This window comes from Anomaloglossus baeobatrachus, unplaced genomic scaffold (assembly GCF_048569485.1).
Source record: "Anomaloglossus baeobatrachus isolate aAnoBae1 unplaced genomic scaffold, aAnoBae1.hap1 Scaffold_365, whole genome shotgun sequence".
Taxonomy (NCBI): Eukaryota; Metazoa; Chordata; class Amphibia; order Anura; family Aromobatidae; genus Anomaloglossus; species Anomaloglossus baeobatrachus.
Genome location: NW_027443001.1, coordinates 201,463 through 227,532, shown reverse-complemented (window position 1 = coordinate 227,532; position 26,070 = coordinate 201,463). Strand labels below are relative to the sequence as shown.

Sequence of the window (26,070 nt, the reverse complement as noted above, 5' to 3'; positions counted from 1 at the left end):
GTACCCCTTGTTGTGGATCCGCCAGTATCCAGACTGGCTAAACACACGGTTATGTCTGTTTCAGACAACGCGTCTCTTAAGGACTCGTCCGACCGCGCAGTTGATGCTGCGGTCAAATCTATTTTTCAGGCTTTGGGCTCCTCTCTGCGCCCCCTGTTTGCCATGACATGGGTGGCAAGAGCAATGAGCGTGTGGAGTAGGAATCTGCGCAAGTTGCTTCGCCCTTGCAATATTCCCCTGGAGGCTCTTGAGATTCTTGATTTGTTCTCTCTCGCCTCTAATTATCTTCTTCACGGCTCTCTAGATGCAGCCAGCTGGTCAGCCCTAACGGCAGCCAATGCTGTCTTCGCCCGCAGGGTTCTGTGGCTAAAAATATGGAATGCGGACAGTGCCTCCAAGAAGTCCCTGTCCACACTTCCCTTCCAGGGTCTTCGTCTGTTTGGTGAATCCCTGGACAAGCTCATATCTGAGGCGACGGGTGGTAAAAGTACCATTCTACCACAAAAGCGGCCTGTAGCCAGAAATTTAAAAAAAAAATCTTCTTGGCGCAGGCAGTCCTTACGGCCTGCCCCCCAAAAGCCATCGGCCCAAGGACCGTCCCAACGCTCAGATCGAGGATCAGGTCCCTCAAGAGGCTCGTCTTGGCGTTCACACTCCAAGCAGCCTAAATCCAAAGGACCTCGCTCTGTACAGGCCCCCTCAGCATGACGCCAGGTATCCCGCAGATCCGACTCCTGTGGGAGGGCGGCTTCTGCTTTTTCGGGATATCTGGCTGGACCACACTCACGATGCCTGGGTTCGAGAAATCGTCACCTCGGGTTACAAGATCGATTTCCATTCCCTGCCGGCCAACAGGTTTCTGCGTTCTCGTCTCCCAAGGTCCGAAACGCAAAACCGGGCCTTATTTCAGGCCATAGCTTCTTTACAAAAAGCAAACGTTATCATTCCAGTGCCCCTGGAACAGCGCGGCAAAGGTTTCTACTCAAACCTTTTTGTCGTTCCCAAAAAAGATGGCTCTGTCCGCCCTATCTTGGACCTCAAACGGCTGAACAAATTCGTACGGATTCGAACTTTCCGAATGGAATCATTGAGAGCTGTACTAGCCGCCATGGAACCTGGAGAATTCCTAGCTTCCATAGACGTTCAAGATGCTTACTTACACATTCCCATAAGTGTCTCTCTTCAACGGTTCCTTCGCTTTGCCGTAGGACACCGTCATTTCCAATTCAGGGCCCTCCCCTTTGGGCTGGCCACTGCGCCTCGGGTCTTCACAAAGGTCATGGCGGCCGTCATGTCCATTCTACACCCCAGAGGAATCCTGGTCGTTCCCTATTTGGACGACCTTCTTGTCAAAGGAAGCTCTCCTCACGTTTGCTCAGAAAGCGTGCAGATTTGCCTAGACACGCTGTCAAGGCTAGGGTGGCTTGTCAATTTCAACAAGTCATCCCTCATTCCTCATCAGCGCATCACCTTTTTAGGTACGCTGATAGACATGGCTCAGTCCCCGGGTTTTCCTTCCATGTCTCGGTCTGCGCTCAGCTCCCTCGTCTGGTGGACTCAAGCCTCATCCCTATCTCAAGGGAAGTCCTTCCGCCCGGTCCACTGGCAGGTAGTCACGACGGATGCCAGCCTGATAGGCTGGGGGGCGGTGTTTCTCCACCACACTGTTCAGGGACGCTGGTCTCCTTCCGAGCGCTCTCTGCACATCAATGTTCTGGAGATCAGAGCCATATTTCTGGCCCTTCAGAATCTTCAACCCTTATTACTGGGCCTCCCTGTTCGGATCCAGTCAGACAATGCCACGGCCGTGGCGTACATCAACCGTCAGGGAGGAACTCACAGCAAGGCAGCGATGAAGGAGGTATCCAGAATTCTTCTTTGGGCAGAGAAGCACATCCCCATCATTTCAGCTGTCCATATCCCAGGGGTAGACAACTGGGGCGCAGACTTTCTCAGCAGACAGGGTCTAGCGGCAGGAGAATGGTCTCTCCACGACAAAGTGTTTCATCAGATCACTCTACATTGGGGACTCCCGGATGTGGACCTCATGGCGTCTCGAATGAATGCCAAGATACGTCCTTTCATATCTCGGTCGAGAGACCCGCTAGCGCTCGGCTCCAACGCTCTAGTCTTTCCATGGTCGCAGTTCCGCCTACCCTACATCTTCCCTCCATTTCCTCTCATTCCGAGAGTAATCAAGAAAATCAAAGCGGAGGGAATTCCGGTGATCCTCGTGGCCCCGGACTGGCCCAGGAGAGCCTGGTACCCAGAGCTCCTCCAACTTCTCAGCGACACTCCCTGGCGTCTTCCCGACCGCCCGGGTCTTCTGTCGCAAGGGCCAATATTCCACCAGAATACAGTACAGCTGCATTTGACGGCGTGGCACTTGAATCCCTGATTCTAGCCAGATCGGGTTTTTCTTCCAGGGTAGTTCATACTATGCTTAATCCTCGGAATCCTTCCTCCACCAGCATTTACCACAGGATCTGGAAGACCTATCATTCCTGGTGTGACCGTCATAATCGGTCACCCCTGACCTTTTCAATCCCTAATGTTCTTGCCTTTCTGCAAGACGGTCTGGACTCGGGTCTTGCTCTCAGTACTCTTAAAGGACAAGTTTCTGCCTTGTCGATTTTTTTCCAGAAGCAGCTGGCTTCTCGCCCTCAGGTCCGTACCTTTCTTCAAGGGGTAGCGCATTTGGTCCCTCCTTATCGCCACCCCTTAGATCCCTGGGATATGAATCTGGTTCTCGGAGTCCTTCAACTCCCTCCTTTCGAACCTCTGAGAGAAATCTCTCTCCAGCAACTGTCTTGGAAAGTTGCCTTTTTGGTCGCTATCACCTCTATCAGGCGAGTGTCCGAACTGGCAGTTCTTTCCTGTCGTTCACCTTACTTGATATTCCATCATGATAAGGTGGTCCTTCGGCCTTCCCCCGCCTTCCTTCCGAAGGTCGTATCCTCTTTCCACCTGAACGAGGACATTGTGTTGCCGTCATTCTGCCCGTCCCTGGTCCACTCCTTTGAGAAAGCCCTTCACAATCTCGATCTTGTCAGGGCTCTGCGGATCTACATCTCCAGAACAGCGCCGTTGCGCAAGTCTGATGCCCTTTTCGTCCTCCCAGTAGGACACAAGAAGGGCGACCCGGCGTCTAAATCCACGATTTCTCGATGGATCAGGACCGCCATCTGTGAGGCACACAAAGCACGAGGTGCCGTTCCCCCTCAATCTGTGCGGGCCCACTCTACACGAGCAGTGGGTGCCTCCTGGGCTATCCGCCATCAGGCCTCGGGGGCCCAACTTTGCAAGGCCGCTACCTGGTCCAGTGTGCACACGTTCACAAAATTCTACAGAGTGCATACGCATGCCTCCGCGGATGCTGCTCTTGGAAGACAAGTCCTTCTGGCGGCAGTGGCCCATTTATAAGTGGCCACTGCTCGGTTCTGACAGTGTTTTCATATGAGTTCACTGCAGTTGTTAGTCAGCTCTTAGTCTGACGTTATACACTGTTATTAGTTCAGTTCCCACCCAGGGACTGCTTTGGGACGTCCCACTGTCTGTGTCCCCCAATGAAAAGGCGAGAAAGGAAAGGACATTTTTGTGTACTCACCGTAAAATATCTTTCTTGGAGCCTTTCATTGGGAGACACAGCTCACACCCTTGTGGTTTTGGTTATCCTTTTCCTACTGCTTTACACCAAACTGAGCTAGTTCCCGCCTAGCTGGGGTTATATGCTGTGGGAGGAGGAGCTAACTCTTTTTTAAATTTAGTGTCAAGCCTCCCCTGGAGACAACATATACCGTATTTTTCGGACCATAAGACGCACTTTTTTTCCTCCAAATTTGGGAGGAAAGTGTGGGGTGCGTCTTATGGTCTGAAGCTGCGGGGTAGGAAGCTGTGGGGAGTCAGCGCTATGCAGTGGGATCACAGGAGGCAGGGAGGGTCGCTGCTGCAGGATGCCGGCTGCTGGAGAAACCACGTGTGCCCGCTGCTTAAAGTCAGTGAATATTCATTAGCTGCTCCCTGCTCACCTCTCTCTGCAGTCAGCGGGGGGGGGGGGGGGGGGGGGGGTGAGAATGTAAACAGCGGTCACACGTGGGTTCCCCAGACGCCGGCTTCCTGCAGCGGCTGGAGAGACTGTGTCCGCTGTGTAGGAGGCTGGAGCAGGGGGACGCTGCAGTCATGTATGGCCCAGGGGGGAAGTGCAGATCACTGCTGTGTCCGGGCCAGAGCACGGCATACCTTCACAGCACAGCCGCAGTCTCTGTGCTGAGGGCTCAAATTACTTTCACTTTGCTCCTGCTGCCTTTACACTAGAAACAGTCTCCCGTAGCTGACAAGGACCTACAGTGATGTAATGCAGAGGGGTGGACAGAGCAGCACAGAGCAGCACAGTGCCCGCCTCTCCATTACATCACTGCAGGTCCTTCAGATATGTGAGACTGTGTTTGTAATGCCAGGACCAAACTGAAGCATGGTGATCAGCACAACAGTAAAAGTAAGGCAATAAATAATATAGTATAGGCATTACTGTACACCTGGATGGGGTTGGATCATATATATATATATATGTATGTATATCTTTACACACACATACACACACACACACTATATAACTATATACACACAGACACACACACATTATATATACACACACACACACACACACACACACACACAATCCAGATTGGAGGATCACACACATAATGATGGGGAACATACATATTCCACGATGGGGGCCATATATACCTGGAAGGTACCCAGAATGGAGGATATGAGGACAGAATTTGGGGATATTATTACCTCAGTAACACTGTCAGCAGTAAAATAACAGTGTGTCATGACCACATTCTTTTACTTTAATTTTATTTTTTTCTATTTTTTCCTCCTCTAAAACAAGGGTGCGTCTTATAGTCCGGTGCGTCTTATAGTCCGAAAAATACGGTAACCCACTGTCTGTGTCCCCCAATGAAAGGCTCCAAGAAAGACATTTTACGGTGAGTACACAAAAATGTCCTTTTATAATTGTTGTCAAGGGCTGATAATGTACGTCACTGGAAGCCGCAGATGTGTAGCAGAGGTCTTGGAAGACCGGAGACAAGTAACTGAGGTACTGGAAATCGCAGACAGGAGACGTCCTGGAGACCACAGACAGGTCGCTGTGCACAGACAAAGTAAGAGTCTTACTACCAAGGCACAGGTTTATATGTCTTGATAGGCTTTATTTAGGTCTAGGAAGCTCCACACATGGAACACACTGGGATACTTACAAAGCCCAAAGTGGAGTACAAGAAAGTTTAGCAGACCGGGGGAAGGGAGAAGAGCCCAGACCCAGGACAGGTGTGTGACAGGACCCCCTCAAAGGGACTCCCCCAAAAGAGGTCATAACTGCGCCATTGGGAACCATGGTCTTGGATTCTTTCAGGGGCTCACAAAGTGAGGTAATGGAAGCTGTAGGCAGACAGGAGACAAAGCCATCGACGGACATGTAGCAGATATCCTGGAAAACTAGGGACGAGTAGCAGAGGCACTACCAGTTACAGGCATACAGCAGAAGTCCTAAGGCCTGCAGACAGGCTGCAGAGGTACTGACACCCACAGGCAGACAGGTAACTGAGGTATTGGAAGCCACAGACGTCCTGGAGACCTCAGACAGGTGCAGACATACTGGAAGCCACAGGCAGATTGGTAGCTGAGGTGCTGGAGGCCACAGATAGTCTGGAGATGTTCTGGAGGCTGCAGACAGGTCGCTGTGCACACACAAACTAATAGTCTTAACACCAGGACACAGGTGTGTATCTTTGTAGCTTGATATATATGAATTTATGTACATGTACCTTTATGCAATACTCTGTACCTTACTGCCCCCAGACAGTGTGATGAAGCAAAGGCAGAATAGTCTGTTATTATCAGCACAACACTGCTTAACTTCTGATAAATTTCGGGTCAGAGCAAATGCCTCCGGATAAACAAGCACGCACAGCTCCTTGTCAGCGAACAGTCTTTCAAAGAATAGTCTTCCTTCAATGCGTCCTCTTCCTATCCGTCTGTCCCTAACTGACTGTTAGTATACTGATCGGTCTCGGGTCAGTTGCTACTCACAGACATCTTTCACCCAAGATGGTGTCGGTTTCCCTCAGACTGCCTCTGATTCATTCTTTAGATGATCTTATCCAAGCACTTTCTGGAGAAAAGTTCGCTCAGATAAATTCCCCTTATCAGGGGCAGTAGGAGCTCCAAAGAAAGAAACAGGCAATCCTATTTGTCCAGAATACAGGAGTTCAACAACCTTCTCCCTCTCTCGCAGCCTGCTTCCTGTCACTCACTTCTTGCTCGTGCAGTCTCCAGATCTCAACTGAACTTTTAACTGTCTCTATCTGTTTATGTTACCAGGGAAACCTAATGTAACCCCTTGACAACTAGTGGCCATTTAACTTATAGTATATATACACACACACACATATATATATATATATATATATATATATATATATATATATACACACACATATACATACACACACATAAGATTTGGTGTCCCAACAAATCAATCCTACATCTTACATGTAGTACATATTCTGCAGGGTTGTACCATACCAGAGGAACATCAGCCGTAGTCCTTTCAGATCTTTGTAAGTCAGTACCTGCCGTGTTTGTGTGGGCGATTTTTTTATGTCTGTCGGAGCAACGACACTTGGAGGTAGCTCTGGAGCTACCGGAATCTGCAATGCCAGACCTTGGTCATCTGGTGCTACGTTGCTAAAGTCATCACAGCAGTGGCACACAAGGTTATTTGGCCGACCCGTGATTGGGCATGTGGGTGTGTCGGAGATACACCTTTTCAACCAGTTCCGGTTCAACATACGACGGGGCCTGACACATCCTTCAGGGACCACAGTGTACAAACTTCCTCCTGTAAATGGTCTGTCCACCACCGTGTAAGGTGTAGCCTCCCACTGGTCGTCCAACTTTCCACCCAGGCGAGTAACCCGTACAAGTACCCTTTCGCCCACTAGGAATTCATCTCCGTGCACCAGTCCACGTTCTCCATGGGGATGGTCCCGCACTTGTTCCCCCACTATCCTGTGGATTTCCCGCAGCTTCCATAGGTGACTCTGAACCCATTCACTGGCTGTGCAATACTCGAGTTCCCGAGGTACTGACAGGTTTAGTTCCTCGACCTTCTTCCAACGCAGTCCAAACATCATCATGTAAGGGGTAAACCTGGTAGTTCTATGGTCTCTATTGTTATAGCCCCACACAAGTTCGGGGATGAACTCAGTCCTTCTCGCCTTCTGTTGCTGTTCAAGCGTCCTCAACATCTGTAGCAGCGTATGATTAAACTGCTCACAGGCCCCATTCCCTTGCGGATGGTAGGGTGTCGTCCGCGATTGTGTGATGCCATAAACCTGCAGCAACTCAGTCACGACTTTACCCTGGAAGCAGGCCCCTTGACCTGAATGTAGCCACTGGGGACACCCGTAGGTCAGGATAAAATGCTTATGTGACGCCCTGACACTGCAGATAGTCCCACATAGGCCCCCGCATAACTCCTTCCCTCACCTAGGTTACACACAGCCAATCAGAAAACCCTAGTCACCTCCCCCAGGGAAAGACAGGCACACCAGTGGGCGGGAGCAGATGGAAGGAAACGCCCACCTAGGGGTCTAGAGAGCCCAGGGCAGGAAAGTTGAAGGAGAGAGAGTAGTTGTTGAGTGAAGTGTAGTGAAGGCCAGGCCTCTGCTATAGGCCTGAGGCTGAACTGACAGGTGTCAGGGTCGGAGCCCGGACACATTGGCTAGTTGGCAGACGGTGGGCCCGTAGCTAGCAGGAGACGGGAAGACGGCTCGGCAGATCCGAGGTGGACCGGGACAGGGCTGGAGCCCGCCGGTACCAACACCGGAGACCCAACCGGAAACCGTGCACAGAGGGGGTACTCGGACCCTGAAGCCAGGACCGGAACCAACGGCTAATTAACCGATTGAGGGCAGGATTATAGGTCCTGTCCCAACCTAAGTCCCGAAAAGAGACAACCACCCACAGAGGGGGATAAGGCATCTGTTAGAAGCTGTAGATCCCACGGGTCAACGTCAGCAAACAAGACTCCCAACAGTATTACCGGGAGCGGACTCCCGAGTTCCAGACCAGGAAGTCCACAACACTACAGCACAGTGCAGAGGGAAGAGATACGGACCACCAGCCCGGGTGGGGGACCAGAATACACCCGGCCACGGCGGCCGGCTACCATCACCTTGGTTAACCAATGGACTTGTCTGACTTCTTTAATCGTGAGTAAGCTGAGACTCCTTGGTCTGACCAGATTCACCGGTCCCTGCCATCACCGTCCCCTGCACCAAGTCACCTGGTCCCGCGGGCCACCATCCCTACCAACAGAGGGGTTAACAACAAGCTGCCATCCCATCGCCCCTGGTCTCCCACAACAGCAGCGGTGGCACATCTCACCACACACCGTGGATGGCGTCACAGACAGTTTACTACCATCCCTGTACAAATACGTCCCCTTTTAGTCGGAGTGTCCGCGCGACCCCCGGGTCCGGCAGGATCCCTCGAGTCATACCGTATATCCGGATCCGAGCAGCGCCGGCTGCTGGCACGGGGGCGGCACACTTACAGATCACTTCCGCTGCAGATTCAGCGGTCTGGTCCCTGGTAGGGACAACCACGGCGAATTTTGTGAAGTGATCAGTCATCACAAGGCACGAATGGTGCCCACTCCTAGAATACCCAATCGTCAGGTAATCTACCATTAACACCTCCAGCAGGTCGAAAGTCACGATGGTTTGAACAGAGGCCCTTTGTTCAGGGGACTCATTCAACTCGCAGGGCCGGCATCTAGCACACACCTCCCTTACAACTTCTTCCAAGTCGTGAGCGTATACAAATCGGTGCAACCATCGATAAAGTTTTCTCAGACCTTGGGTATTGGCCTCACGAGCAATGTCTGGGGCTGCTAAGGATGGGATTACTACCTGCCATCGGTACCCTAACTCAGCCGGTAAGTAGATCCAGTGGTACAACACTCCCTCTGTTATTGTCAGTCTGTCTCACTGCCGTAACTTTTGCTTCTCCGAGCTCAGGTCTAGCTTTCACATCAGGCCAAGTTTTCTGATTCACCCACCTCTTTACTCATGACAGCCAGGGGTCCGTGTTCTGTAGATTGCTGGGGAAGACTCGTCAAGAATGGGCCAATCTGACTACTCGTGTCACCACCCCACTTGAATGTGCCAGATCTACAAACTCAAGTAATCACCTCAGGTTAGGAATTTCGGTATGCTCGAGATCTTCGTCTACCTCACACACTGGCGTATCTCGCGTTACCCGTGGCAGGGCATCCACATTGGAGTTCCCTTTGCTGGATCGGAACCGAATCGGGTAATTAAATTTGGACATTCGCACCACCCATCGCTATTCTAACGCTCCCAGTTTGGCATTCTCCAGATGCACTAGCAGGTTATAGTCTGTAATCACAAGAACCTCCGATCTCAACAGATACTCAGCATATTTTTCGGTCATGGCCCACACCAGGGCTAACATCTCCAGTTTGAACGAAGTATAGTTATCAGGGTTGCGCTCAGTGTCCCGTAGGGATCTGCTGGCATACGCGACCACCCTCTCCCGTCCCTCTTGCTCTTGGGCCAACACTGCTCTCAGCCCATGCAGACTACCGTCTGTATACAGAGTAAAGGGCCGGTCAAAGCGAGCATATGCCAACAGAGGTGCCTGTATGAGAGCGGCCCAAATTGTCGAATACCTGTTGTTTTCGATCGGTCCATTGGATAGGCTGATTCCTGGGGCCTGAGATGTCCTCCTCAATAACTCACTCCATGGTTCAGACATCTTAGCGAAGTCTTTCACAAACTGACGATAGTATCCGGCCAAACCGAGGAAGGCCCGCACGTCTCTCACAGTTCTGGGAGTGGGCCACTCCTGGAAAGCCTGTATCTTGCTCTCGGCCGGACGCACCCCATCCGCTGACACCACATATCCCAGATATTCAATCTGGGTCTCGAACAAGCAATACTTCTTGGGTTTGTGTGACGCCCCCGAACTAGTCAGGGTGTCACAGGGAACTGCACCCTCTTTTCTTCCTGGTGCAGAACCCACCCTCCATGGTTCTGGGATCCTAACTTTGATGTTGCTTCCATCTGCATTCAAACCCTAGTCACCTTACACCACACCCGGGCAGGCACACCAGTGGGTGGTCTAGCTGGAATAGGGCCACCTGCCTAGGGGTCAGACAGACTGGTGTGAGGGACACAGTCAGAACAGTGGTAGCCCTCAGAGAGTGAGGAGCTGGGGGGAGTTGGAGCTCCCTGGGAGACTTTGGCTAGGTCACAGACGGTGAGGGTATTGGAGAAAGGAGCCAGACTTAGTTTACGAGAACGGTCAGCACCGGAGTACCTAGTAACTGAACCGGTACCGAGCACGGCAGGGCACTGGATCCTAGATCAGGGAGTAGCTTCACGCAACCTGATAATTAACCTGTGGAGGATAGTATCTTTATGAACTGTCCCCAAGAGCTCAGAGAACGAAGGCACCAACACAACGAAGGGGATAGGGCTTTCTAACCCATGCAGCCCATTGAAATCCCAAGTGTCAGCCATCGAGAGCACAGCTTCTCTACCTAATAGTGGGGAGCGGGATCCTAAAAGCTGCAAGCCGAGGGGGTCACACGAAAACACCTAAAATTAGAGCAAGGAGGCAGGTCAAGACCACTAGCAACATTAAAGGGAGCGGATTCCTGGATGAGCTCCCCCAGGGAGGCAGCGCACCGGAGATTTAGTTTACCTTTGTGTCAGAGTCTGCTTTGCAGTTGCATCACTACCAACACTGCATGAGTGAGTATGCTGTTCTCCCCTGCTTCCAACCAGCACTGCGCTGCCCTACACCTCCACCATTCGGAGTCCCGGGGCCTCCCATACCCATGTGGGGGGGGGGAATGTCATCTGGATGCCCCACTCCATCTCCCCCGGATACTCCCATCGGCAGCGGCGGTACTCCCCTTACCGCGAACCACGGGTGGCGTCATGAACTCTTATCCCCTCTAAATACCCCCTTTCCATTTGACGTGGCCGCAAGAACCCGGGTCCGGAGACCTTCAAGCCAAAGCAGACCCTGGATCCAAGCAGTTTGACCGCTGCAGGGGCGGCACATTTGATCTTAAGTCCATTGTCTTTTAGCCGGTGTAGCACTTGCCGGAGCTTCCCCAGATGATGTTCACACGAATCTCCAAATATAATTATATCACCTAAATATATCAAGACAGATTTAAAGTTGTAATCGCCTAGACCGTACTCCATCAGTCGCTGAAATGTGGCCAGGGCATTAGTCAGTCCGAAAGGCATTCGATTAAACTCGTAGAGTCCCATTGGTAGGATGAAAGCTGTTTTTTCACGATCCTTAGCTGCTTATTGGACCTGCCAACAGCCACTAGCCAGGTCCAATGTGGAGAAGTATTTTGCCTTTCCCAGAGCAGACAGAGACTCTTCAATCCTTGGCAACGGGTATGATTCACACATGGTCTACGCATTCAGCTTGCGGTAATCAACACAAAACTGTATGGACTCGTCCTTCTTCCGAACCAATACAACCGGCGCAGCCCAGGGACTCTGACTCGGGCAGATCACCCCATTATCCAACATTTGCGCTGACATACTCTTGACCTACTGATAAAGATTCGGGAGAATCTGGCGATATCTCTCACGGATTGGGGCCACGTCCCCTGTGGGTATCTCGTGTTCTACCGCCTTTGTGCAGCCAAAGTCTTCATCACTCCTTGAAAAGGCAGACTGGTATTCCCATAGGGTAGTCTGTAGCTGTTACACCTGTTCCGGTGTTAGCTGGGTTATATCCATCCCCATCAGCTCTATGCTCTCCTTACCATTCAACATGGGCGTGGGTGACTATTCTTCTGCTGCCCGCATCGACAGAGTCCAAGCAGTCTGGCAGTTTCCTTTCAACGTAAACTGATTCTTGTGGAGAACTTCTTCACCGCACACATACACATCAGCCAGTTTTGAGCCCGCCACCAAAGTCGCCTCATGGCTCTGCAAGTTCAGGCATCTCACCGGCACCCTCCCATTTTTTTACAGTGGCCAGCGTCCTGGCGATCATGAAGCCTCCCATGCTTTCGGACTGTCTCATTGGCTCCAGAATTACTTTCACACCATTCAGCTTCCTATGGGTCCCCACTGGCATCAACACCAGCTTCTCTTGATCTGGAGAGATAGTGACAGCAGGGCCATGTGAGATGTACACCTCTCCCACTGCTCTTCCTCCCGCTGAACTCTGCTGTATGCCACACAAATGGACCATCTGCTGTAGAGCTCTCTGCATGCCCTTATGAGTTGTCGCTCTTTTCCTGTATCCTGGGCCATCACGCTCGAACAGAAGAGAATCCAGTTTCCTCACGATGTTCATCTCTAGGACCACCAGGAGATTTGGCCTTGCCTGCGTTTTCACTAGTATCACTCCCTTGGTTCCCAGCTTCTGTTCGCACAGCTGCACCTTCATCTATGCGATGCCCACTACTGGATTCTCTTCATTGTTAGCCGCTTTCAGTCTTAATAAATGCCCCGATTCTGCTTTCGCAGCTTCCTTGAAGTACGTCTGGAAATATTCCACCAGCATAGTCGTCACCTCTGATCCAGTGTCTACCAGACACGCAAACTTCTTCCAAGCAAACTGTACCTCTAGGACAGTACAGGAATCTCCACAATCAGATCTTCTGAGCAGAGTTCAGGCATTGGTTCTCAGTTCTGCCTCGCCGTATGCCTAGCTACAGTTTGGGGTGTACGCTGTGCAAGGCAATGGTGTTCTTCAGCCGGCCCACCCAAATCACTGAAGAGTAAGTTATACCCTTCGAACTTAGACGGGTGATTTAGCAGTGCGCCCGTTGCAGAGCACCCTATTAGCCACTCACTGCTGGTCACCAAGGGGAAGGGGGTGAAGTACAACAGGGGTGTTGCAGCGTCTCCCACTTGCTCAGGGTTAATCATAGCAAGCACCGTATCCTGCCGACTACGCCAAATACACCGGATGCCGGTCGCTATGACTATTAAGGTACGATGGCACTATAGAAAACCCAGGGACACAAAGATGGTGAATAACAGTTTTCTTTATAAGTCTAAAAAATTTTTACAAAACCAGTTCTCTTACAACTTATGGGCCACAACAGCCCGGAATAAACAATAACAATTTATGCAACTTGGAGGACTTCAAGTGTTGGTCTGTAGAGATGAACTAGACTATATTTTTCCCCCCTGCTATACCGCTCCCTCCCCTATCTATTAATGGGGCTTACCCGAGTGCACTACTACAGATAATGGCACGTGATCCCTCCAAGGATATAATCTTACAACCACCTCTCGTTATGTTTACAATTCAATCAGGGTACCCGGCCAACTTCCCATTTACAGTAAGAAACAAGTGAATTTATGTACATGTATCTCTATGCAATACTCTGTACCTTACTGCCCCAAGACAGTGTGATGAAGCAAAGGCCGAATAGTCTGTTATCATCAGCACAACACAGCTTAACTTCTGATAAATTTCGGGTCAGAGCAAATGCCTCCGGCTAAACATGCAAGCAAAGCTCCTTGTCAGCGAACAGTCTTTCAAAGAATAGTCTTCCTTCAATGCGTCCTCTTCCTATCTTTCTGTCCCTAACTGACTATTAGTACACCAATTAGTCTCACGTCAGTTGCTACTCACAAAAGTCTTCCACCCAAGATGGTGTCGGTCTCCCTCAGACTACTTCTGATTCACTCTTAAGCGGGCTTTGCACGCTGCGACATTGGTAACAATGTGTTACCGACACTGCAGCGATAGTCCCCGCCCCCGTCGCAGGTGCAATATCAATGTGATAGCTGCCGTAGCGAACATTATCGCTACGGCAGCTTCACATGCACTCACCTGTCGTGCGACGTCGCTCTGGCCTGTGACCCGCCTCCTTATTAAGGGGGCGGGTCGTGCGGAGTCACAGCGACGTCACACGGCAGGCGGCCAATAGGAGCGGAGGGGCGGAGCTGAGCGGGACATAAACATCCCGCCCACCTCCTTCCTTCCACATAGTCGGCGTGAGCTGCTGGAGCAGGTAAGGTGATGTTCCTCGCTCCTGCGGCTTTACATACAGCGATGTGTGCTGCTGCAGGAACGAGGAACAACATCGTACCATCGCAGCAGCTTAATTATGGTTTACCCCGACCCTGCACCGATGATACGATTACGACGCTTTTGCGCTCGTTAATCGTATCATCTAGGATTTACACACTGCGATGTCGGGAGCGACGCACGGAAGTGCGTCACTTTCGACATGACCCCATCGACATCGCACCTGCGATGTCGCAATGTGCAAAGCACCCCTTAGATGATCTTATCCAAGCAATTTCTGGAGAAAAGTTTGCTCAGATGAATTCCCCTCATCAGGGGCAGTAGGAGTCCAATGAAAAAACAGGCAATCCTATTTGTCCAGAACACAGGAGTTCAACAACCTTCTCCCTCTCTTGCAGCCTGTCACGCTCTTCTTGCTCGTGCAGTTTCCAGATCTAAACTGAAAGTTTAACTGTCTCTGTTTACGTTACCAGGAAAACCTAATGTAACCCCTTACTGTCTAGCAGTGTGCCTGCCCTCTAGTTACAACTAGTGGCCATTTAAGTTATAGCATAAATATACGATACTTCATTAACAAACATACAAGTTTATCTTATGTACATTTTCACCCTGTTACATGGATATATATACTAAGACAAGAGCCATATATAAACAGGATGGGGATCATATATACCAGGATGGGATAAAGATGGGCAACATATATACCAGGATAAAAGACCTATATACGAGTATGGGAGACACATATACCTGGAAGGGGCCCAGTATGGAGGATATTAGTACAGAATTGGGGGATTTTATCCCCGTAATAGTGTCAGCAGCAGATCCTACCCATAACAGTGCTTCATGACCACATTTTTTGAGTTATTTCTTTCCCTATATTCGTCCTTCAAAACCTAGGTGTAGCTTATGGTTCAATAAATACAATAATTTCTAAAAAAAAGAAGAAAATGGTTATTTTCCTCACATATTCTTACTTAAGGAACTATAGCCGATTTTAGGATAAAACCCTTTGAATTATGGTACATCATGATGGCTTCTCCCGTGTGACTCATCTGACAACAGGACCTGATTAATGATAAAAACATTTGGCAAATTCTGAAAGCAAAAATGGCTAGTCTGCTCTGTTGGTTTTGTGATGTGGGCAAGATTTGATTTACCAGTTAAACATTTCAATTATTCACAACATGAAAAAGGTTCCTTCTCTGTGCGGCTTCTTCACATGTTTAACAAGATGTGATTTCTGAAAATTACATTTGCCACATTCAGAACATAAAAATGGTTTATTTTGTGTGATTTTTTTGATGGTAAACAAGACCTGATTTCCTAGTAAAACATTTACCACATTCTGGGTATGAAAACAGCTTCTCCCCTGTGTGAGATCTTTGATGCACAACAAGTTCTGATTTTTTAATAAAACATTTCCTAGACTCTGAACATGAAAATGGCTTCTCCCCTGATGCCTAACAAGTTCTGATTTCCAATTAAAACATTTCCCACATTCTGAACATGAAAATGGCTTCTCCCCTGAGTGACGTTTTCCATGGTCAAAAAGACTTGATTTACTAGTAAAACATTTACCAAATTCCAAGCATAAAAATGGCTTCGCCCCAGTGTGATTTTTCTTATGCATAACAAGATGCGATTTCTGAATAAAACATTTCCCACATTCTGAACATGAAAATGGCTTCTCCCCTGTGTGACATCTTTGATGCACAAGTTCTAATTTACGCATAAAACATTTCCCACAGTCTGAACATGAAAATGGCTTTCCCCCTGTATGAGATCTTTGATGCACAACAAGTTCTGATTTCCAATTAAAACATTTCCCACACTCTGAACATGAAAATGGCTTCTCCCCAGTGTGAGATCTTTGATGCTGAACAAGAATTGAATTCCGAATAAAACATTTCCCACATTCTGAACATGAAAATGGCTTCTCCCCGGTGTGAGATCTTTGATGCTGAACAAGAATTGAATTCCGAATAAAACATTTCCCACATTCTGAACATGAAATGGCTTCTCCCCTGTGTGACGTTTTCCATGGTCAACAAGACTTGATTTACTAGTAAAACATTTACCACATTCCAAGCATAAAAATGGCTTCGCCCCAGTGTGATTTTTCTTATGCATAACAAGATGCGATTTCTGAATAAAACATTTCCCACATTCTGAACATGAAAATGGCTTTCCCCTGTATGAGATCTTTGATGCACAACAAGTTCTGATTTCCAATTAAAACATTTCCCACATTCTGAACATGAAAATGGCTTCTCCCCTGTGTGATATTTTTGATGGTTAGCAAGGGTTGTTTTCTGAGTAAAACATTTCCCACATTCTGAACATGAAAACAGCTTCTCCCCTGTGTGAGATCTTTGATGCACAACAAGTTGTGATTTACGCATAAAACATTTCCCACAGTCTGAACATGAAAATGGCTTTCCCCCTGTATGAGATCTTTGATGCACAACAAGTTCTGATTTCCAATTAAAACATTTCCCACATTCTGAACATGAAAATGGCTTCTCCCCAGTGTGAGATCTTTGATGCTGAACAAGAATTGAATTCCGAATAAAACATTTCCCACATTCTGAACATGAAAATGGCTTCTCCCCTGTGTGACGTTTTCCATGGTCAACAAACTTGATTTACTAGTAAAACATTTACCACATTCCAAGCATAAAAATGGCTTCGCCCCAGTGTGATTTTTCTTATGCCGAACAAGATGCGATTTCTGAATAAAACATTTCCCACATTCTGAACATGAAAATGGCTTCTCCCCTGTGTGATATTTTTGATGGTTAGCAAGGGTTGTTTTCTGAGTAAAACATTTCCCACATTCTGAACATGAAAACAGCTTCTCCCCTGTGTGAGATCTTTGATGCACAACAAGTTCTGATTTTTTAATAAAACATTTCCCCCATTCTGAACATGAAAATGGCTTCTCCCCTGTGTGACATCTTTAATGCACAAGTTCTAATTTACGCATAAAACATTTCCCACAGTCTGAACATGAAAATGGCTTTCCCCCTGTATGAGATCTTTGATGCACAACAAGTTCTGATTTCCAATTAAAAACATTTCCCACACTCTGAACATGAAAATGGCTTCTCCCCAGTGTGAGATCTTTGATGCTGAACAAGAATTGAATTCCGAATAAAACATTTCCCACATTTTGAACATGAAAATGGCTTCTCCTCTGTATGAGATCTTTGATACCTAACAAGTGCTGATTTCTAATTAAAACATTTCCCACATTCTGAACATGAAAATGGCTTCTCCCCTGTGTGATATTTTTGATGGTTAGCAAGGGTTGTTTTCTGAGTAAAACATTTCCCACATTCTGAACATGAAAACAGCTTCTCCCCTGTGTGAGATCTTTGATGCACAACAAGTTCTGATTTTTTAATAAAACATTTCCCACACTCTGAACATGAAAATGGCTTCTCCCCTGTATGAGATATTTGATGAACAACAAGTTCTGATTTCCAATTAAAACATTTCCCACATTCTGAACATGAAAATGGCTTCTCCCCGGTGTGAGATCTTTGATGCTGAACAAAAATTGAATTCTGAATAAAACATTTCCCATATTCTGAACATTAAAATGGCTTCTCCCCTGTGTGACGTTTTCCATGGCAAACAAGACTTGATTTACTAGTAAAACATTTACCACATTCCAAGCATAAAAATGGCTTCGCCCCAGTGTGATTTTTCTTATGCATAACAAGATGCGATTTCTGAATAAAACTTTTCCCACATTCTGAACATGAAAATGGCTTCTCCCCTGTGTGATATTTGTAATGGTTAGCAAGGGTTGTTTTCTGAGTAAAACATTTCCCACATTCTGAACATGAAAATGGCTTCTCCCCTGTGTGACGTTTTCCATGGCAAACAAGACTTGATTTACTAGTAAAACATTTACCACATTCCAAGCATAAAAATGGCTTCGCCCCAGTGTGATTTTTCTTATGCATAACAAGATGCGATTTCTGAATAAAACTTTTCCCACATTCTGAACATGAAAATGGCTTCTCCCCTGTGTGATATTTGTAATGGTTAGCAAGGGTTGTTTTCTGAGTAAAACATTTCCCACATTCTGAACATGAAAATGGCTTCTCCCCTGTGTGACGTTTTCCATGGCAACAAGACTTGATTTACTAGTAAAACATTTACCACATTCCAAGCATAAAAATGGCTTCGACCCAGTGTGATTTTTCTTATGCCGAACAAGATGCGATTTCTGAATAAAACCTTTCCCACATTCTAAACATGAAAATGGCTTCTCCCCTGTGTGATATTTTTGATGGTTAGCAAGGGTTGTTTTCTGAGTAAAATATTTCCCACATTCTGAACATGAAAATGGCTTCTCCCCTGTGTGACATCTTTGATGCACAACAAGTTCTGATTTCTGCATAAAACATTTCCCACATTCTGAACATGAAAGTAGCTTCTCACCTGTGTGAGATCTTTGATGCACAACAAGTTCTGATTTCTGCATAAAACATTTCCCACATTCTGAACATGAAAATGTCTTCTCCCCGGTGTGAGATCTTTGATGCTGAACAAGAATTGAATTCCGAATAAAACATTTCCCACATTCTGAACATGAAAATGGCTTCTCCCCTGTGTGACGTTTTCCATGGTCAACAAGACTTGATTTACTAGTAAAACATTTACCACATTCCAAGCATAAAAATAGCTTCGCCCCAGTGTGATTTTTCTTATGCCGAACAAGATGCGATTTCTGAATAAAACATTTCCCACATTCTGAACATGAAAATGGCTTCTCCCCTGTGTGATATTTTTGATGGTTAGCAAGGGTTGTTTTCTGAGTAAAACATTTCCCACATTCTGAACATGAAAATGGCTTCTCCCCAGTGTGAGACTTTTGATGCCGAACAAGGTTTGATTTCTGAATAAAACATTTTCCACATTCTGGGCATGAAAAAGTCTTCTTCCCTGAGTGAGTTTTTTGATGGATATTAAGATGTGATTTTCTGGTAAAACATTTCTCACATTTTGAACATGAAAATGGTTTCACCCTTATAGGAGCCGTTTCATGTTCCACATCCCTTCTGTAACTTTTGTTTTGCTTACAATTCTGTGATAAATCGGAATTTTGGACTTGTTTGAAAAGATCTGATGATGAAGCTTTCTGAGGAAGGACTGGAGGTATATTTGGGACAACAGCATGCTCTTCATATGTATCATGTGTGATACTTTGATCTTCTGTTTTAAATTCTGAAGATAATAGATTTCAATCCGAACTCTCAATACAGTCATCTGCTAAAAATAAACACAATGTTATTATTTTTTAATGATATCTTGAAAGTACATTTTTTTGAACCATAACATCAGAAATTAAATTAGAAAAAAAGTATTCTGAATCTGTTGTCCAATTTCAACATCTAAAGGCTGCTTTAAACACAGCGATATCGCTAGCGATCGCACCCGTTCCCGTCGTGCATGTGTCACGGGCAAATCACTGCCCGTGGCAGACAATATCGGTAGTGCGCATCACACGCACATACCTTACTAACGATGTCGCCGTGGCCGGCGAACAACCTCTTTCCTAAGGAGGAGGTTCGTGTGGCGTCAAAGTGACGTCACACAGCAGGTCACCAATAGAAGCGGAGGGGCGGAGAGCAGCCGCATAAACGTCACTCCCACCTCATTGACGGAGGATGCAGGAACGCTGTTAGTCGTTCCCGGGGCGTCACATGTAGAGATGTGTGCTGCCTCAGGAACGACAAACAACCTGCGTACCAAAAGTGCAACGATATTTGGGAAAGAAACGACGTGTCAACAATCAATGATATTTGCAGAACTTGGGATAGTTAGCGGTCGCTCGTGTCACATGCAACGACGGCGCTAACTACGCTGGATGTGCGTCACAAATTCCGTGACCCCAGCGATATCTCGTTAGCGATGTTGTTGAGTGTAAAGGAGCCTTAAGAATAGTGATGGGCGACGAGTCTCCCCGATCCAGACCATCGGGGAGACTCGTCGGATAATTTTGTAAATCGGGATCGAGAACACGATCTTGCGTACAATCACCGATCTTGGACTTTACAGTTATGGGATGGGGCGGGGGTTTGGGGGGGGGGGCTTTAAAATAAAGAATACAGTTAATAATAAACATTAGTTACAGGTCCCGAACGCGTCCTGAACTCTGTCTCCCGCTGCTTCTGCGTACGATCATCGTGGTGTTCTCCCGGTAACCAAAGGACCTTTTGTGACATCATAGACATGTGATCAGTCACGTGGGAATGTTGTATTATCTCATTGGCTACAGACTGGGTCACATGATTATGACATCTTGCAAAGGTCCTGTAGTGTCAGCATGCTCGCCAGTACACGGTGCTTGCCCGAGCATCTCAGTACTCTGTAAACTCGGCGACCGCTGTGTACCGGCGAGATGCTCGGGTACATGCTCAGCTCCCCCTCCCTGCATCTTGGCACTCTTTACACAGTCAGCCCACATGCAGGGATTGGCTGCCACAGCCGGTGATGAATAGCGGCGCTGGGAATAAGGTGATCAGAGATCACCGTTACTATAGTATAGTAACCCGTTCGTTAGGTTACTATGGCAATGGTGGCAGCGGTGACATCACCGCTTACCAACCCGCAGCCTCTGATCACTCATTGAGTGATTAGACAGTGCGGGAGCAGCAGCAGCAGCGTTCTTCCTCCCCACCCCCGTGCATTCTGATATAGCAGAGCTAGATAAGTGACAGAAGACCAGGATCGTGGAGGGGTGAGAGGGAGTAAAAGATGGAGTCCCTAAGTGTGTCTGTGTATTTATTTCTAATAAAGTAATTTTTTCTGTAGGGTGTCTTTTTTTTTATAACCCTTTACTGGAGATTCTTAATGGCCGGATTAAAGTTGCGTGACATTAAGAATCTTGGGCTTAACACCAGCTGGTAAAACAAAGCCGGTATTAACCCCTTATTACCCAGCCTGCAACCTGCCATCAGGACCGCTGGAAGAGTTGATACAGTGCCAGAAGATGGCGCCTCTATGAAAGCGCTATTTTCGGAGGTTGCTGCAGACTACAATTTGTAGCGAAGGGGAAGCTTCCAATCCCCAGCTGCCTAGTTGTGCCTGGCTGGAGACAAAAATTGGGCGAAGCACACAATTTTTTTTTTTTAATTACTTTATGAAATAATTAAAAAAAATGATTTCCTATATTTTTGGTTCCCAGCCAGGTACAAATAGGCAGCTAAAGGTTGGGGGCAGCCGTACCTGTCTGCTGTACCTGGCTAGCATACAAACATATGGCGAAACCCACGTCATTTTTTTTTTTTTTTTTTTGGCAAAAGAAAAAATCCTTTTTTTTTTAAAAAAAGAACTTCCCTGTATTTTGATTGCCAGCCAAGGTAAAGCCAGGAGGATGGGGGTGGCAGCCCGTAGCCATCTGCTTTATGTACGTCATTTTTTCAATTATTTATTTTTATACAACAAATATATATATATATATGTATATATATATATATGTATATATATATATATATACATACACACACACATACATATATACACACACACACACAAACCAGCCTTTGGTCACATGACGTGATGTCAAAAAGGTCCTTAAGCAGTCCTATAATCTGTATATAAACACTGGGGCCCCTAGCAGAATGGGGGCCCTGTGAAATTGTCTAGTTTGCTCTCCCTTTCCCCTAATGCCAGTCCTGCATGCCAGCCTCTGTCCTGTTCAGTTCTAGACTCCTGCAATTAAGAGACCTTAGGTTACCTCATGTCACATGACTTTGAAGTCATCAAAGGTCCTTAAACAATCAACCTTAGAATACAACTGATTGCATCCATAAGAGAGTGGGGTTCCTGAGAAATTGCGCAGTTTGACTCCTCCCAACTTCTGACTGTAACTACCGCTTATTTTTTGAATAGGGCTTATATTTCAAGCATTCTCCAAAAATCCCATAAACTCATGTTAGGTCTCATTTTCGGTGTAGGTCGTATTTTCAGGTAAACAGGGTACTCATAAACCCTCTGCAGGTATTTAACCCCTTCACGACCCATGACGGATATATCCATCATGGATCGTGTGAAGTTAATCCCCGCCCCCTGCCATGGGCAGGTCGCGGCGATCCGTGCACATATCAGCTGTTTTCAACAGCTGACATGTGTGCCTGCATGTTACGAGTGGAATCGCAATCCACCCGCGACATTTAACCCCTTACATCTCGCTGCCAAAGTCTGGCAGCGAGATGTATATGCGTGCAGCCATTACTTTCACTTACCGCCGCCCCCATCGGAAGTCACGTGCGTGATCACTTGACTTTCGGTGGTTGCCATGGTAGCACAGGGTCATGTGATGACGCCTGTAGCTAACATGAGTCACTTCCTCTCAGTGCCGGCATAGTGCCAGCACGGAGAGTAAATCAGCGTATCTGCAGTTCTCAGCTCTGTATCTGAGATCTACAGATAGGGCAGAGCGATCGCATTGTTGATCCATATAGCCCCCTAGGACTATTAAAATAAAAAAGTAAAAAAAAAAAAAAAAGTTTAATCAAGAAAAATAAAAAAAACCTAAAAGTTCAAATCACCCCCCTTTCACCCCATTGAAAATTAAAGGGTTGAAAAAAATAAAAAATATACTCATATTTGGTATCGCCGCGTTTAGAAATGCCCGCTCTATCAAAATATAACATCAATTAATCTGATTGGTAAATGGCGTAGAGGCAAATAAATTCCGAACGCCAAAAATTACGTTTTTTGGTCGCCGCAAGTTTTGCGCAAAATGCAATAACAGGCGATCAAAACATAGCATCTGCGCAAAAATGGTACAGTTAAAAACGTCAGCTCGAGACACAAAAAAAAGGCTGTCACTGAGCCATAGATCCCGAAAAATGAGAACACTACGGGCTTCGGAAAATGGCGCAAAACGTACGCCACTTTTATTGGACAAAATTGTGAATTTTTTTAACCCTTTAGATACAAGTAAACCTATACACGTTTGGTGTCTACAAACTCGGACGTACCTCAGGCATCACAACAACACATCAGTTTTACCATATAGTGAATATGGTGAATAAAATATCCCAAAAAGTATTGTGCGATCACAATTTTGTTTGCAGTTTTCCAGTACACTATATGGTAAAACTTATGGTTTCATTTAAAAGTACAACTCGTCCCGCAAAAAACAAGCCCTCATATGGCAAGATTGACGGAAAAATAAAAAACTGACGGCTCTTGGAAGAAGGGGAGCAAAAAATACAACGAAAAACGGAAAAAGCCCAGGGGCTGAAGGGGATAAGTTGCCATCATAACAATATCGAGAAGACACTAGAAGCAAACAGCAGAAGTAGCAGAAGCAAAGAAAATAAAGCTGAAAAAAAACAGAGCAGAAAGCCTAAAAATGTAATCACAAAATTAGTGCAGAAAGTACATGAGTAGATATCTCTTACTGGATAGAGCTGGAGGAGACACATCCTGAGGAACATCGGGATCTTCTTGTTTACAGTCCTGTGGGAGAAGAGGACGGGGACATCTCTCTGGTGTTGTCCTCTTACTGGATAGAACTGGAGGAGACACATACAGGGACTGAATTCATTCCTTACATACAGATAATTATAGGCCATGTGTATTTAGTCCTGTCTATTACCTGGTGATGTGAGGGGCTGGGGAACCTCCATCATGACGTCCTTGTACAGATCTTTGTGTCCTTCTAAATACTCCCACTCCTCCATGGAGAAATAGACGGTGACGTCCTGACACCTTATAGGAACCTGACACATACAATGATACCGTCACCCCCGATCCCTTCATAGCGTTACTGTATAATGTCCCAGCATTCCCAGCAGTGTCACCTCTCCAGTCAGCAGCTCAATCATCTTGTAGGTGAGTTCTAGGATCTTCTGATCATTGATGTCCTCATGTATCGGGGGGTGAGGTGGAGGCCCCGTGATTGGGCTCAGGGGACTTCCCCATCCCTCAGACACAGGGGCCTGACAGCGCTCACTAGAGGTCTTCTTCACTACTGTGTAATCCTGGTTATGGAGAGACACAGTAATAAATCTCACTCCAGACATTTCCAGAGTCCTCACCTCTCCAGTTCTGTCCATCTGTTATTCCCATAGATAAGAATGATGTAATGTGACGTCATCAGAATCTCTCACCTCTCCAGTAAGCCGGAAGAGGATCTCTAGGGTGAGGTGTAATATCCTCTCCGCCATCTTGTCCCTGTCCATATCCATCCTTCACGGGGCAATCAGGAGAATTCTCTTATATAGAATAAAACCACTGAGAGGATCCGATATTATAAGGACCTGAATGGGAAGGAGAGGAGCCGATATGTAACATTAATCGAGATAATAATGAAGGGACGATATTATTTGGGCAGTAAAAAAAAAATTTCAACATGAAATGAAGTTGCACCTAAAATGGTATCAATGAAAACGTGAGTTCATCAAGCAAAAATCAAGTCCTCACTCAACTCCGATGTCGGAAAATGGAGACACAAGCCGATTTTTTTATGTTTTTGTTTTTTTTTTACAAAAGTCTGATTTTTATTCACTACTAGAGATGAGTGAACCTGAAGTTCGGTTTTCGGTACAAACTCAGACTTTTGCAAGATAGCAAAGTTCAGGTTTGGAGTTCAGGGGCTTCACGTATGGAAACCACTCTCATGTTATCAGATGTATTGTGCACCAAGAAATAAAACTGAAAAAACCCGCCCTCCCCTGTTAGTGATCTGTTTATGGCTGCATGTGGGCGGAGACCCGAACTGCCAATCAATGACTTCAAATAAAGTCCATGTCAAGTCCAAGTCCAAGTCCAGAACCGATCTTTACAAATGTTCAGCTGGACCAGCAGAAGCCGAACGTCCACGGGTCCGCTCATCTCTAGTCACCACTTAGATAATAAGAAATGTGGAAGTCTGATATTGCCGTAATCACACTGACCTGGAGAATCACGCTGACCGCTCACTTCCAGCACATCATGAATGGAGTAAAAACAATGATGGAATTACTTTTTTTTCAACATTTCACTGCACTTGGAATTTTTACTTAATTTCCAGTAAATTTTATGGTAAAATTAAAACCCATGAGTCATTTAAAAAAACAACAAAAAAAACCCAACTATCCTTTATACGGCAATGTGGGTGGAAAAATAAAAGAGCCGCGCAGCTACACACAATCATGTATCAACGGAGAGGAAATCCGTCCATCTCTACATAAGGCAGAGACGGTTTATTACTGCCTCTGTCTTCTCTGTCACTGTATACACAGCTCTGCGGTGCAATGCAGCTGGAATGGTGAGGGACCTGACAGTGACACAGATCTCTGTGTGAGAGCCCATCCACCATCGATACTTGCCAACTGTAATTGTTTGGGGCCTGGTGAGTGCAATTATTTTTCGGGGGGGATATTTGCTTTCTTTTGTGGGTGTCTGCTTTCTTTGATAAAACTCCTGCTGTATTCTTTAACTTTTTTAGATGTTTGGACAATTCATTATGGAACCACAACCAAGGTGTATTTTTGGAGTAGGGCTTATATTTTAAGTATACTCAAAAAAAGCTCCCAAAAATCCTACTAGGTCTTATTTTCAGGGTACGTCTTATTTTCAAGGAAACACGGTAGAAAGAACTGATGGTGCCTCCTCCCCCATATACAGAGGATATGGTCACCGCTGAGTCATTATATCAGCCCCAGTTACAAGGGAAGGAAGATGAAAATAAAAATACGGAACTGACCCCGCTCCCGTCCAAATGTGTGACAATCAAGGAAATGCCACTGTCAATCCAAATCTCTGTTATTAGCCCCGACCAGGTAAAAAGCAGCCATATATACAAAATAAGAAGTGTTACTAAATAGCTATGAAATATGTAAATGTGATCATAGACTTATATTGAGACGGCGTCCAGCTTTCAGTCATAGGGGTGGCACCGATGCGGTTTTAGTCACTGCTCAGTAT

At 46.6% G+C, this 26,070-nt stretch overlaps 1 protein-coding gene and 1 pseudogene across 1 annotated transcript; both read right to left on the bottom strand.

Moving 5' to 3' along the window:
• Nucleotides 1–15,930: 15,930 nt before the first annotated feature.
• On the bottom strand, nucleotides 15,931–17,141 carry LOC142273629 (uncharacterized). The gene is given in 3 exon segments (XM_075332542.1): nucleotides 15,931–16,765; nucleotides 16,768–17,087; nucleotides 17,131–17,141. Coding segments are annotated over 3 exon segments (1,152 nt in total). The 3' UTR covers nucleotides 15,931–15,944.
• A 57-nt stretch (nucleotides 17,142–17,198) lies between these two features.
• LOC142273628 (uncharacterized) lies at nucleotides 17,199–20,372 on the bottom strand (annotated as a pseudogene).
• Between the last annotated feature and the right edge of the window lie 5,698 nt (nucleotides 20,373–26,070).